Source organism: Schistocerca nitens, chromosome 6 (genome assembly GCF_023898315.1).
Source record: "Schistocerca nitens isolate TAMUIC-IGC-003100 chromosome 6, iqSchNite1.1, whole genome shotgun sequence".
NCBI lineage: Eukaryota > Metazoa > Arthropoda > Insecta > Orthoptera > Acrididae > Schistocerca > Schistocerca nitens.
The window spans coordinates 366,850,397-366,866,734 of NC_064619.1; the positions used below are offsets into that span (position 1 = coordinate 366,850,397).

A 16,338-nucleotide genomic window follows, 5' to 3' on the forward strand; every position below is an offset into this window, starting at 1 on the left:
GATCTTGCTGGCCAGGGTAGTTGACTTACACCTTCTAGAGCACGTTGGGTGGCACGGGATACATGCGGACGTGCATTGTCCTGTTGGAACAGCAAGTTCCTTTGCCGGTCTAGGTATGGTAGAACGATGGGTTCGATGACGGTTTGGATGTACCGTGCACTATTCAGTGTTCCCTCGACGATCACCAGTGGTGTACGGCCAGTGTAGGAGATCGCTCCCCAAACCATGATGCCGGGTGTTGGCCCTGTGTGCCTCGGTCGTATGCAGTCCTGATTGTGGCGCTCACCTGCACGGCGCCAAACACGCATACGACCATCATTGGCACCAAGGCAGAAGCGACTCTCATCGCTGAAGACGACACGTCTCCATTCGTCCCTCCATTCACGCCTGTCGTGTCACCACTGGAGGCGGGCTGCACGATGTTGGGGCGTGAGCGGAAGACGGCCTAACGGTGTGCGGGACCGTAGCCCAGCTTCATGGAGACGGTTGCGAATGGTCCTCGCCGATACCCCAGGAGCAACAGTGTCCCTAATTTGCTGGGAAGTGGCGGTGCGGTCCCCTACGGCACTGCGTAGGATCCTACGGTCTTGGTGTGCATCCGTGCATCGCTGCGGTCCGGTCCCAGGTCGACGGGCACGTGCACCTTCCGCCGACCACTGGCGACAACATCGATGTACTGTGGAGACCTCACACCCCACGTGTTGAGCAATTCGGCGGTACGTCCACCCGGCCTCCCGCATGCCCACTATACGCCCTCGCTCAAAGTCCGTCAACTGCACATACGGTTCACGTCCACGCTGTCGCGGCATGCTACCAGTGTTAAAGACTGCGATGGAGCTCCGTATGCCACGGCAAACTGGCTGACACTGACGGCGGCGGTGCACAAATGCTGCGCAGCTAGCGCCATTCGACGGCCAACACCGCGGTTCCTGGTGTGTCCGCTGTGCCGTGCGTGTGATCATTGCTTGTACAGCCCTCTCGCAGTGTCCGGAGCAAGTATGGTGGGTCTGACACACCAGTGTCAATGTGTTCTTTTTTCCATTTCCAGGAGTGTATATAAATGACCTAGTAGATAGTCTCGGAAGTTGCATGTGGCTTTTCGCGGATTATGCTGTAGTATACAGAGAAGTTGCAGCATTAGAAAATTGTAGCGAAATGCAGGAAGATCTGCAGCGGATAGGCACTTGGTGCAGGGTGTGGCAACTGTCCCTTAACATTGACAAATGTAATGTATTGCGAATACATAGAAAGAATGATCCTTTATTGTATGATTATATGATAGCGGAACAAACACTGGTAGCAGTTACTTCTGTAAAATATCTGGGAGTATGCATGTGGAACGATTTGAAGTGAAATGATCATATAAAATTAATTGTTGGTAAGGCGGGTACCAGGTTGAGATTCATTGGGAGAGTGCTTAGAAAATATAGTCCATCCACAAAGGAGGTGGCTTACAAAACACTCGTTCGACCTATACTTGAGTATTGCTCATCAGTGTGGGATCCATACCAGATCAGGTTGACGGAGGAGATAGAGAAGATCCAAAGAAGAGCGGCGCGTTTTGTCACAGGGTCATTTGGTAACCGTGATAGCGTTATGGAGATGTTTAACAAACTCAAGTGGTAGACTCTGCAAGAGAGGCGCTCTGCATCGCGGTGTAGCTTGCTCGCCAGGTTTCGAGAGGGTGCGTTTCTGGGTGAGGTATCGAATATATTGCTTCCCCCTACTTATACCTCCCGAGGAGATCATGAATGTAAAATTAGAGAGATTAGAGCGCGCACAGAGGATTTCAGGCAGTCGTTCTTCCCCCGAACCATACGCGACTGGAACAGGAAAGGGAGGTAATGACAGTGGCACGTAAAGTGCCCTCCACCAGACACCGTTGGGTGGCTTGCAGAGTATAAATGTAGATGTAGATGTAGATGTACCGCTTCCGAGTACACCAGAACCGGCCCCAGTCGCAATGCCGCCTTCTCCGGGAACCATCTCGCTGGAGCTCACCCCCAGGTCCACGACACCTATGGATGCTGCTCCGGAGTTTTCACCCACCATCTCGTCCAGGAGACACATTCGACGCCTGAGCTTCCGTCCTCGACATTTTCGACCATACCCTCGTGTCCCTCCGCGGGATCTTCTCGGGGCCTCACAAGAGGCCATGGATGTCTCCGCACTGTCCATGTCTCCAAGGAAGCGAGTGTGTGTTTTTTTTTTTTTTTTTTTTTTTTTTTTTTCTTCAAGGGGGGAAAAGTGCTGTGACAGTGCCATGTCATTTACAGTGCTGCCATGACAGTACGCGCAAACGGTGATAGAGGCGCTCTGCAACTTGTCTGAGCGCGGGAGCGCCACCTAGCTACGAACGGCGCCGGCCTCACGTCACGGCACGGCAGTCGAATAAGAGATACTGAGTTGTTATTATGTAACCAGCTATTGTTTCTAAGTGAGTGTGTTTGAATATCCACACAATTATTGGTGATTAAAGGTTATAACAGAATGTGCTTCTGAAAAATACTGAACATTAAGCAAGTAAAATTTTCTGTCTATTGCAACCCATTAGGATTTATTTCGTTTAGCAAGACAGGATTTGTTACAAAGTGATATGTATTTTAAACTATAATCTTCACTTAACAAAAATGGACATCACTTATTATGAAGATGTGTAATTTTTGTTCAAAATAAACTTGTGGATATTTTGTGATATTGTACAATAATACATTGTATGTAATTATTTCGTATGGGGATTTTTGTATGGCCAGTTCACATAAGTACAAATTTGAAAAAAAATATATACTACAGTTTTGATATGATTTCTTTTGTAATTTTTTTTTATTTGCATTTTATGCCTAATTTCTGGTGTCACTTATGGTCATTGAATTGCCCATTTCGTTATTTGCAATATCTATCTGGTCAATCAAATGACGGGGTGATGTGATGAAGCAAGCTGGGATATTTTTACTTCCTCTCTTGTTTTGCCATCAGCCTACTTAAATTAATTTTTTTCATTTTTGAACTAATTACTATTAGCATATGTGAATCTAATATTGATTTTCATAAAAGAGAAAGGTTGACCCTCAGTATTAAAGAATATATCAGATCTAGTTTTATATATGTAACTGATTTTCTAATTTATTTTGAGTATTTCTAGTTAGTATCATTTGTTATAGGGTGAAATCTGTAATTGTTTAGTAACTTAAATTGTATTGTTGATGTATAAACAAATATAAATTCTGTAATAATTGTAAAAATTTGGAAGAAGAAATACTAGTAATCTTAAAGTATCTATTTGGCTCTCTTCGAAAACATGCCAGCATAGCCAGCCCTTAATTAATTCCAAAGTAATTAACAGTTTTGTCAAAAGTATTGTTTGCGTAATGATATTTGTTAATTTCATGATTTAAAGAAATAATTCAGTTTAACCCTTGCTGTAGAAGAAACTGCTATAAAGGACCAATTTTTCAATGTATTCAGTTAATTTCATGAGTGGAGTTTTAATTGTAATTTCTGTAAATTTAACTTCGAACAATATGTAGTTTCAGTACCTATTATTGTGAGGATACATAAGGGCCCAGTTTTTTGTACCTAGTCAGTCAGTCCATGGCCAAGTTTCAGATGAGAGACCTGTGTTGGTTAGAATGACAACAATGCATCACGTCAACTAGTTAACTATGTAGTAAGTGTTACACCATTAGACCATGTGTTAAAACAGTGACAGCATCTGCTCCACAAGTATTCTATTCTTCGAGAACTGTGAACTTTTTGGTTAGGTTTTTACTGCTCATAGATGTTCAACAGGAAACTATTGTAGCAGTATGTGGATGTACACCTGCAACCTATTAATGAGCTTATCGAAAGTTAAGCAATAGTGAAGTGGTCCATATATAACTGTGTACTATTGCGGGAAGAAATGAAAGAGGAAGCCGTCTTGTAGAATTTTTCACAGAGCATAACTTAATCATAGCTAACACTTGGTTCAAGAATCATAAAAGAAGGTTGTATTCCTGGAAGAATCCTGGAGATACTAAAGGGTATCACATAGATTATATAATGGTAAGACAGAGATTTAGGAACCAGGTTTTAAATTGTAAGACATTTCCAGGGGCAGATGTGGATTCTGACCACAATCTATTGGTTATGAACTGCAGATTGAAACTGAAGAAACTGCAAAAAGGTGGGAATTTAAGGAGATGGGACCTGGATAAACTGAAAAAACCAGAGGTTGTAGAGAGTTTCAGGAAGAGCATAAGGGAACAATTGACAGGAATGGGGGAAAGAAATACAGTAGAAGAAGAATGGGTAGCTCTGAGGGATGAAGTAGTGAAGGCAGCAGAGGGTCAAGTAGGTAAAAAGACGAGGGCTAATAGAAATCCTTGGGTAACAGAAGAAATATTGAATTTAATTGATGAAAGGAGAAAATATAAAAATGCAGTAAATGAAGCAGGCAAAAGGGAATACAAACGTCTCAAAAATGAGATCGACAGGAAGTGCAAAATGGCTAAGCAGGGATGGCTACAGGACAAATGTAAGGATGTAGAGGCTTGTCTCACTCGGGGTAAGATAGATACTGCCTACTGGAAAATTAAAGAGACCTTTGCAGAGAAGAGAACCACTTGTATGAATATCAAGAGCTCAGATGGCAACCCAGTTCTAAGCAAAGAAGGGAAGGCAGAAAGGTGGAAGGAGTATATAGAGGGTTTATACAAGGGCGATGTACTTGAGGACAATATTATGGAAATGGAAGAGGATGTAGATGAAGATGAAATGGGAGATAAGATACTGCGTGAAGAGTTTGACAGAGCACTGAAAGACCTGAGTCGAAACAAGGCCCCGGGAGTAGACAACATTCCATTAGAACTACTGATGGCCTTGGGAGAGCCAGTCATGACAAAACTCTACAATCTGGTGAGCAAGATGTATGAGACAGCCAAAATACCCACAGACTTCAAGAAGAATATAATAATTCCAATACCAAAGAAAGCAGGTGTTGACAGATGTGAAGATTACCGAACTATCAGTTTAAGTCACAGCTGCAAAATACTAACGCGAATTCTTTACAGACGAATGGAAAAACTGGTAGAAGCGGACCTTGGGGAAGATCAGTTTGGATTCCGTAAAAATGTTGGAATACGTGAGGCAATACTAACCTTATGACTTATCTTAGAAGAAAGATTAAGGAAAGGCAAAGCTACATTTCTAGCATTTGTAGACTTAGAGAAAGCTTTTGACAACGTTAACTGGAATACTCTCTTTCAAATTCTGAAGGTGGCAGGGGTAAAATACAGGGAGCGAAAGGCTATTTACAATTTGTACAGAAACCAGATGGCAGTTATAAGAGTCGAGGGGCATGAAAGGGAAGCAGTGGTTGGGAAAGGAGTGAGACAGGGTTGTAGCCTCTCCCCGATGTTATTCAATCTGTATATTGAGCAAGCAGTAAAGGAAACAAAAGAAACATTCAGAGTAGGTATTAAAATTCATGGAGAAGAAGTAAAAACTTTGAGGTTCGCCGATGACATTGTAATTCTGTCAGAGACAGCAAAGCACTTGGAAGAGCAGTTGAACAGAATGGACAGTGTCTTGAAAGGAGGATATAAGATGAACATCAACAAGAACAAAACGAGGATAATGGAATGTAGTCAAATTAAATCGGGTGATGCTGAGGGGATTAGATTAGGAAATGAGACACTTAAAGTAGTGAAGGAGTTTTGCTATTTGGGGAGCAAAATAACTGATGATGGTCGAAGTAGAGAGGATATAAAATGTAGACTGGCAATGGCAAGGAAATCGTTTCTGAAGAAAAGAAATTTGTTAACATCGAGTATAGATTTAAGTGTCAGGAAGTCGTTTCTGAAAGTATTTGTATGGAGTGTAGCCATGTATGGAAGTGAAACATGGACGATAACCAGTTTGGACAAGAAGAGAGTAGAAGCTTTTGAAATGTGGTGCTACAGAAGAATGCTGAAGATAAGGTGGGTAGATCACATAACTAATGAGGAGGTATTGAATAGGATTGGGGAGAAGAGAAGTTTGTGGCACAACTTGACTAGAAGAAGGGATCGGTTGGTAGGACATGTTTTGAGGCATCAAGGGATCACAAATTTAGCATTGGAGGGCAGCGTGGAGGGTAAAAATCATAGAGGGAGAGAAAAATCACTGGTAATGAACTTAAAAATATGAGAAATAGAATTATAATTTCAAAAGTGTGAGACTAAGAGCTGAAAATCATAATGTCTCATATCTACACTAATAAAAAATCTGTAGAACTGTCATCGCTATCTCTCCCTCTGTTTGAACAAGCTTCTCCAAAACTACTACATTAATTTTGATGGTGATTTAATATATAACTTCAGCGTACCTTGGGGCACTGTATAGGCTTCAGTTCATCAAAATCAAATCATGGGAAAAGAAAGTACTTTGATTTAAAGTTTTGTCTAAAACTGTTGTATCTGTGTGCTTCTCTGTTTGAACATGCTAATCTCCAAAGTTGCCAGATGAATTTTCAGGGATTTTCACAGGTAACACCATACAGGCTTTATTTCATCAATATCAAATCTTGACATGATTTAAAGTTTTTTATAAACTGATATATCCGTTTGTGGGACTGTTTGAACATGCTACTCTCTTACATGTGGTTTTCACGGGGAACTTGAACATAGCAAGCACTTGTTGCAGTTTGCCTACTTTGTTTCTTAGTTGATTGCCCTCAGTGTAGATGTACTGCGTGGCTACACTGGCTGAAAAATGGGGTTTGTAATTTGGACACCGACTACTGTAAATAATGTAGCCAACAGATGCACAGTTGCATTTCAGAGTAGTTTACTTTCACTGTTTACAACCCCACAATAATTGTTGTTGTTGTTGTTGTTGTTGTTGTTGTGGTCTTCAGTCCTGAGACAGGTTTGATGCAGCTCTCCATGCTACTCTATCCTGTGCAAGCTTCTTCATCTCCCAGTACCTACTGCAACCTACATCCTTCTGAATCTGCTTAGTGTATTCATCTCTTGGTCTCCCTCTACGATTTTTACCCTCCACGCTGCCCTCCAATGCTAAATTTGTGATCCCTTGATGCCTCAAAACATGTCCTACCAACCGATCACTTCTTCTAGTCAAGTTGTGCCACAAATTTCTCTTCTCCCCAATCCTATTCAATACCTCCTCATTAGTTATGTCATCTACCCACCTTATCTTCAGCATTCTTCTGTAGCACCACATTTCGAAAGCTTCTACTCTCTTCTTGTCCAAACTGGTTATCGTCCATGTTTCACTTCCATACATGGCTACACTCCATACAAATACTTTCAGAAACGACTTCCTGACACTTAAATCTATACTCGATGTTAACAAATTTCTCTTCTTCAAAAACGATTTCCTTGCCATTGCCAGTCTACATTTTATATCCTCTCTACTTCGACCATCATCAGTTATTTTACTCCCCAAATAGCAAAACTCCTTTACTACTTTAAGTGTCTCATTTCCTAATCTAATCCCCTCAGCATCACCTGATTTAATTTGACTACATTCCATTATCCTCGTTTTGCTTTTGTTGATGTTCATCTTATATCCTCCTTTCAAGACACTGTCCATTCCATTCAACTGCTCTTCCAAGTCCTTTGCTGTCTCTGACAGAATTACAATGTCATCGGCAAACCTCAAAGTTTTTACTTCTTCTCCATGAATTTTAATACCTACTCCGAATTTTTCTTTTGTTTCCTTTACTGCTTGCTCAATATACAGATTGAATAACATCGGGGAGAGGCTACAACCCTGTCTCATTCCTTTCCCAACCACTGCTTCCCTTTCATGCTCCTCGACTCTTATAATTGCCATCTGGTTTCTGTACAAATTGTAAATAGCCTTTCGCTCCCTGTATTTTACCCCTGCCACCTTCAGAATTTGAAAGAGAGTATTCCAGTTAACGTTGTCAAAAGCTTTCTCTAAGTCTACAAATGCTAGAAACGTAGCTTTGCCTTTCCTTAATCTTTCTTCTAAGATAAGTCGTAAGGTTAGTATTGCCTCACGTGTTCCAACATTTCTACGGAATCCAAACTGATCTTACCCGAGGTCCGCTTCTACCAGTTTTTCCATTCGTCTGTAAAGAATTCGCGTTAGTATTTTGCAGCTGTGACTTATTAAACTGATAGTTCGTTAATTTTCACATCTGTCAACACCTGCTTTCTTTGGGATTGGAATTATTATAGTCTTCTTGAAGTCTGTGGGTATTTCACCTGTCTCATACATCTTGCTCACCAGATGGTAGAGTTTTGTCATGACTGGTTCTCCCAAGGCCATCAGTAGTTCTAATGGAATGTTGTCTACTCCCGGGGCCTTGTTTCGACTCAGGTCTTTCAGTGCTCTGTCAAACTCTTCACGCAGTATCTTATCTCCCATTTCATCTTCATCTACATCCTCTTCCATTTCCATAATATTGTCCTCAAGTACATCGCCCTTGTATAAACCCTCTATATACTCCTTCCACCTTTCTGCCTTCCCTTCTTTGCTTAGAACTGGGTTGCCATCTGAGCTCTTGATATTCATACAAGTGGTTCTCTTCTCTGCAAAGGTCTCTTTAATTTTCCAGTAGGCAGTATCTATCTTACCCCGAGTGAGACAAGCCTCTACATCCTTACATTTGTCCTGTAGCCATCCCTGCTTAGCCATTTTGCACTTCCTGTCGATCTCATTTTTGAGACGTTTGTATTCCCTTTTGCCTGCTTCATTTACTGCATTTTTATATTTTCTCCTTTCATCAATTAAATTCAATATTTCTTCTGTTACCCAAGGATTTCTATTAGCCCTCGTCTTTTTACCTACTTGACCCTCTGCTGCCTTCACTACTTCATCCCTCAGAGCTACCCATTCTTCTTCTACTGTATTTCTTTCCCCCATTCCTGTCAATTGTTCCCTTATGCTCTTCCTGAAACTCTCTACAACCTCTGGTTTTTTCAGTTTATCCAGGTCCCATCTCCTTAAATTCCCACCTTTTTGCAGTTTCTTCAGTTTCAATCTGCAGTTCATAACCAATAGATTGTGGTCAGAATCCACATCTGCCCCTGGAAATGTCTTACAATTTAAAACCTGGTTCCTAAATCTCTGTCTTACCATTATATAATCTACGTGATACCCTTTAGTATCTCCAGGATTCTTCCAGGAATACAACCTTCTTTTATGATTCTTGACCGAGTGTTAGCTATGATTAAGTTATGCTCTGTGAAAAATTCTACGAGGCGGCTTCCTCTTTCATTTCTTCCCCCCAATCCATATTCACCTACTATGTTTCCTTCTCTCCCTTTTCCTACTGACGAATTCCAGTCACCCATGACTATTAAATTTTCATCTCCCTTCACTACCTGAATAATTTCTTTTATCTCGCCATACATTTCATCAATTTCTTCATCGTCTGCAGAGCTAGTTGGCATATAAACTTGTACTACTGTAGTAGGCATGGGCTTCGTGTTTATCTTGGCCACAATAATGCGTTCACCATGCTGTTTGTAGTAGCTAACCCGCATTCCTATTTTTTTATTCATTATTAAACCTACTCCTGCATTACCCCTATTTGATTTTGTATTTATAACCCTGTAATCACCTGACCAAAAGTCTTGTTCCTCCTGCCACCGAACTTCACTAATTCCCACTATATCTAACTTTAACCTATCCATTTCCCTTTTTAAATTTTCTAACCTACCTGCCTGATTAAGGGATCTGACATTCCACGCTCCGATCCGTAGAACGCCAGTTTTCTTTCTCCTGATATGAAGGTCAGATTTTTGCCTTGTATCGTGTGCATGTATATCTTCATTTTTTTAATAAGATATCTGGGTTTCTATGAATATATTGTTTAATGAAAACTGATGTTTCGTAGATAAAAATGCAAGGAAGAGGAAGAACTGACAGTTTTTTGAATATTGGTCTCCATGATTTCGTATTGTTTACCCCATCAATAATTCTTAGTATTCTCTTTTGCATCCTGAAAAGTTTAATATTTGTTGTTGCATTGCCCCAGAAGATTATGCCATATTTAATTACAGAATGTACATAGGAGTAGTATACATTTAACAGGCTGGCTTTGCTCCAACAAGTTTTTAGGATCCGTATCATGTAACAGGTTTTGCTTAGTTTTCTTTGCAAATATTCAATATGTACCTCCTATTTTGTTTTGTTCTGGAGCCAGAGTCCCAGAAATTTAGTGCTGTCAACACTTTCAAGAACTCTGTCCCTAAGTTCAATTTCTATGTTTGGGTGGTGTCTTCCTTTTACATTATAGAAGTTCAGTGCTACTGTCTTTTCTTTGTTTATAATTAGCTTGTTGTAGCTGAACCACTGTCCTACACTGTTCATTGTTTGGATAGCGGAGTCTTTTAGTATTTCTTCTGTTTTACCACTAATAAGGAAGCTTGTATTGTCTGCAAATTGGAGGGTAGTTTGGCAATACTTGATGTACATAAGATCATTGACATAGAGGAGAAACATAATGGGTCCTAATACTGATCCTTGAGAGATGCTATATTTCACATTTTCATATCCTGAATAGTAGTAGGTGATTTTGTTATGGTCAGTTTATTGCACTTCAACCACCTGTTTGCGACCACATAGGTATGTCTTGAGCCACTCATTGGATATAACTCTAATTCCTAATTGTTCAAGCTACTGCAGTAGGGCATTATGGTCAATGACGTCAAAAGCTTTAGATAAATCAAGACATATGCCTGTCACAAACTCATTTGCATCCAGTTTAGTATAGATTTCATAAAGAAATTCAAATATTGCACTTTCAGTTGAATAGCCTTTCCTGAAGCCATGCTGTAAAGGAGAGAGAATTTTATTTTTATTTAGGAAATCAGACAATATCTTATAAAAAAAAATTTATAAAATTTTTGAAAACACAGGCAGATGGGCTATTGGTCTATAATTTGAAACACATTCCAGATTTCCTTTTTTGAAGATTGGTTTCAGTTTTGCTGTTTTTAAGCATGAAGGACCCTTGCATGCTGATGTGTCTTGTAACATTGGCTCTCAGCATTTAAGAGTGAATATCCACATGATGTATTTTTCCTTTGTATCTTGCATCAGAAATTATAGATAATTTGTGTGGCACTGTCTCTTAGTCTCAGGAAATGTGACAAATTATACCTCTTTTTTGACTTTTCTGTATTAACAGAATTTGGGATCTGAGACTATGCCAGTGAGCTGTTTCACAAGTGTGTCAGGGGTTCAGCTAAGGCAAGACAGCATTTTCTAATAATTGCATCTGGTATTCCATCAAATCCACATGAGTACTCTATTTTAAAGGTTTTTATAACTGATAAAATTTCTTCAGTATTTGTCAGTGAAAGAAACAAAGATGTAGACACATTTCTCACACTATTGCATGATGGAGGTGATATTTTGTTGTGTTCTTCCAGTCCACTCACCAACTGTTCACTTATGTTTGCAAAATATTTGTTGAAGGTCCCTGCAATTTCTGTTGGGCAAGAAATCATTTGTCCTTCATAACATAAGTTCATATTTTTATATTGTTTAGTTTCACTTGTTTGATTTTTTATGACTTCCCATATAGCTTTAGATTTGTTTTTTGAATTTTCAATGTATTTGTCATTTGCCATTGTTTTAGCTTTCCTTACAACATTTTTGAGGGTCCTCTTGTAATTCTTCAGGTACAAATGAAATTCATGAGGGATTTTCTGTGTCTTTGCTATAGCGTGTAATCTTCTTTTTTCTCTGCACAAGAGATTCTAATACCCGTTGTAATCCATTTGTTCTTTTTGAAGTTAGATTGACAATTTTTTTTTAATGGAAAAGCAGCTTCAAAGTATGACATGAAGATTTCCATGAATTTTTCAAACTTTTTGTTAGTATTTCCACAAGTATATACTTCATACCAAGTTTCTTCACTTAGTCCCTGTATAAAAAGGTTTATTTGTTTGTTAGTGAATTTCCTTGCTTCTTTCACAAGTTCCTCTTTCTCAGTTACTTCACTTGGGGTGTGCAAAGCAATAAACTGTGCATAGTGATCACTGAAGCCAGTATTAAGATTTCTGGCACAGTAATTGTGATTTACATTTGTGTTTATTAATATCTGATCAATTGTTGAGCTAGTTGTTGGTGTAACTCTTGTAGGAGAGTCTATGGTGGCTTTTATGATATATGTTTCCAGTAGGGTCATCAAGCTTTGCTGGTCTTTTGAGATTTCTTGAAATCAATATTAAAATCTCCACATATGATCACTGTTTTGTTGAAGTTTTTAATGGTATTTAAAGCTGCTTCTATTTGATGACAGAAATCATTTAAGTTCCCATCAGGACTCCTATATACACAGATGATTATTAATTTTAATGCAGAGAGTTCAACTGTGGATACTTCGAAAACTTTTTCTTCAGCTAACAGTTCAATGGATTTTATGTTACAATAATCAATGCCACTTTTAATAAATATACATTACCCTCCATCACTGGATGTAATTCTAGAGAATGATGATGAAAGATTAAAGTCTCCAAATTTTGTGACTGACATTGCTTCTTTAGGCAGCCAGTATTCAGTTATACACATTACTGAAGTGTTTTTTAGCTCATCAGTACATAAAATTTCAACTTCACTAAATTTGTTTAGCAATGATTGGACATTTTGATGAATCAGCATGAAATTTCTCTGAGTTTGAGAGTAATAAACTAGAAGGAAAACTCACCTGCATTATCCTGTAATTAATCTCCCTTTAATTAATCTAATTTTGGCACAGAAAGGAGTGAAATATGCAGCTCTAAAACTCTTTGACAAATGACCCATGTAAATAAAAGTCTGACAGACAGCAGAAGTGTTTTCAATTGTAGATTAAAGATATGTTCCACACCATAATGTTTATCATGGATATAACACACTGAACAAGTAAATAATGCTACATGAACAAGATATTCAGCAACTTCACCATCATAGATAAGATTTATGTGGAAAGAAGTAGCGTGTACAAGGGTTTCTCCATAAGTAATGGCACCTATGGTATATCATACAAACATGAGGCATCAATTTAATCACAGTAAATACATTTAAAAGCACATGGTAAACATTACCAAAATCAACCAACAGATTGAACTGCATACAAGGATGGCTCCATATGACTTCCTGAAACACAGAGTGTGAGTTTGGCTGTTCTAAAAGATGGGTCCATCGGCACCTACACTATTCGCCAGAACCAATTCCATGTGACTTCAACCTCAATCCACAACTGAAGAAACCATTCTGTGGGAGGCACTTAGCAAACAGGGCAGACATTGACACTGCATTTTGGCAAGACATGGCAAATATTAATGGCAATGGCAATACCAATGGCATTCAAAGCCTTCCCCATCATTGACAATGCTTCATGGATCCACTGCAGGGCTATTTTGAAGGACTAATTGTTTCTGATCCATTTTTGTTCCATTTGCACTAAAGAAAAATAAATTTACTCAGAGTTCCAATGTAAGTGATTCATTTCATCCTTTGCAGTGCTCTCCTGTACTGGATCCTACATTATGTTGGCATTCAGATACTCATTGTCTTACCTGGTTCAAAGCACATCATGGGTTTCTCGTGTTGTCATATTAATACAATATATACCATAGTTGCCATGACTTATGAAATGACCCTTGCATGCTGATGTGTCTTGTAACATTGGCTCTCAGCATTTAAGAGTGAATATCCACATGGTGTATTTTTCCTTTGTATCTTGCATCAGAAATTATAGATAATTTGTGTGGCACTGTCTCTTAGTCTCAGGAAATGTGACAAATTATACCTCTTTTTTGACTTTTCTGTATTAACAGAATTTGGGATCTGAGACTATGAAATAATGCCAAAGAATTAGTAAGCTAAAAGGTTTTCAAGCAACCTCTTCTATGGATGAATTAGAATTCTGCTGAATATCAATCTAATATTTACCTTTCCAACAATCCAACTTCTGGTGTCAATACAATTCAAGTCATACTAGATAACTGTCTCTAGATTCTTGACAGTTATGAATGACTTCCATCATTTTTCAATGATGATGTAATAAAATATTACCTGGTCTTTTAATCGTTTGGAGGCTATTAAACCACACACTGTTCCATTAAGGGTCACACTTAGATTTTAACTAGCCACAAAAAGGTAATATATTTTAATATAATATTATATTACCTTATTGCTGCTAGTTTTGGAGCTCTCAATTTCATTATGTCTTATAATGACATATACTATGCTGCAGGCTGAACTGAATGTAAAACACTTAGATTTACTCCAAAATCTCTCTGTTGTCAATTTTGGGTTTTAGCCAATTCGACTGTGAGCTTTACTGCTCTACAGAAGTGCTTAAAACTCTGGGACTTTGTTACATCTGATCCGGTAGCTGATCACTATGATTTTAATTGCTGGAACAATGACTTTCACTAATGATTCAGGGTCTTGTAAGATTATCACTATCTTTACTGGATGGAAAAAAAAAAGAAATACATTGTGTACACCCCATACAAAATCAGCTACTTGGGTATCAGGCTCTGATGTACAATGCACCACTGAGCCATACAGCATACACTATAATTCTGAACCCCATGGAGCATGTCTAGGAATTTACATCCTAGCTTCTCACAGAACCAACAATGCCTCTAGTTCAGGCTTCCAGCTTGACTCTGAACCAGGATCCATGATTAGTTATGGGTGCAATGCAGCAGACTGTGAGCCTTCAGAAATTCCATTACTAAGGCTCTTGTTCTACACATTATCTTTCACTCAGAATTTTCCAATAATGAACGTGTAGCCCAGATAACACGAATTGTTCAATCCAATGTGTGTAATAGCAAATTATTCCTGCTTTGGGCAGCATGATGATAGTCTGGTGCAAATTTCTGTAATTGCTAAAGAAATACTACAGAATCAGTTCATAAAGGCACTATAATAAACAAGTATGGTCATGGATCACTGCATACATGAGACACATCCCACTCATTAAATCTGGTGTGTTGTGGTGAACATTTCATATCTATAAAAATACAGGTTATTTCAGAAAATAATTTATTATGTCAGGATCACCATTAATCACTATAAACAATAACATTACTGGTTTCAGCATATTAACTGCAACTTTCTGATGTGATACTCCAAAAATAGTGTTACTGTAATCTATAAACATTAGCTGCATGCACAGTGAACGTCATGAAAACTGGTGCGTGCAAAACTGTCAATAAAAATGCAAAGTTCTTGTCATCATGTGGTAAAAGAGACTGAAATTAAAATATTGTTGTGTGCACTTTGTATATAGCCCTATATAAAAGTGCATATGAGAGTACTTTAATTACTGGTAATCTTGAAATAATAAATTGTTGTTTGAAGGTTAAAACATCAGCTACATACTTTTCTTATTTTTTGTCAACAAATTACTGGAAGTATCAAATGACAAAGTAATGTAGAGTAAACAACATACTAAGTTAATGGTGGAAGATTATACTACTAAATTTCATGTTCCTGTGTAAGCAAAAGATTCCTTTAGAGAAAAATATCCTTTCACTAAAATGAGAAACCTTAATTTATTTTTGTCTTACCTGCTGGTGCTCCACCCAGCTGCATGGAGAGGGCTTGTGTAAATGTGAGATAGATACGGTCTGTAAGAGGTGTAATGACAAGTCTGCCATTTAGCCCCATATATTCATAGCCATAGTCAAAGCTCCCTACAAGACAAAAATGTATGTCATATGTAATTACATATTATAAAAGTTTCTCTCATGCAAAATTAGTTCTATGTTCTTAATTCTCTCTATCTCTATATCTTCCACCCCCCCTCCCCTCCCCCTCCCCATCACACACACTCAAAACAACAATAACAATAACAAATTACAGAAACATTTAAAATCAAATATTGATTAATTAATAATAGATGGACAGAAACATCAAAATTATCTAGTTAACTGTACAAACTACTGAAAGAAGAAGTGGTACAGATCAGTTGTCATACAGGACATAAAACAGAAAACAGGATAGCAGTTTTCAGAGATTTTGAACAGTTCATTAATAATGGGAGGAGGAAACTGAAAATAGGAATGTTTACAAAAAATGGAAGATTGTAAAGTTATTTGAATTAACACAGCAACTATCCAAGTTATAGAAAAGTTTATTTATGCCAAGTTTAGGTTACAGCGCATCCTCAGTTGTGATAACACATATAGCTTCAACATTATGATGTTTATGTTGACTGAATTTTGAATCCTGCAGCACTTTTTATTCTGGACCTTCTAATTAATTTTATCAGGTATATAAACTTAGTATATATCATTTTACATTCACTAGCATATGAGTATTATGTACACAAATCAGTTACATGATGCAGAATAAGGTCACTGATGCATA

The 16,338-nt window shown here is 38.4% G+C and overlaps 1 protein-coding gene across 1 annotated transcript in view; it reads right to left on the reverse strand.

Annotated features, from left to right (window-relative positions):
* Nucleotides 1-16,338, reverse strand: part of LOC126263364 (dynein axonemal heavy chain 10) — a 1,742,213-nt gene that overhangs the window by 776,955 nt on the left and 948,920 nt on the right. The window contains exon 34 of the mRNA XM_049960456.1: nt 15,537-15,662. Coding sequence (XP_049816413.1) covers nt 15,537-15,662 — 126 coding nt within the window. The remainder of the gene's footprint in view (nt 1-15,536; nt 15,663-16,338) is intronic.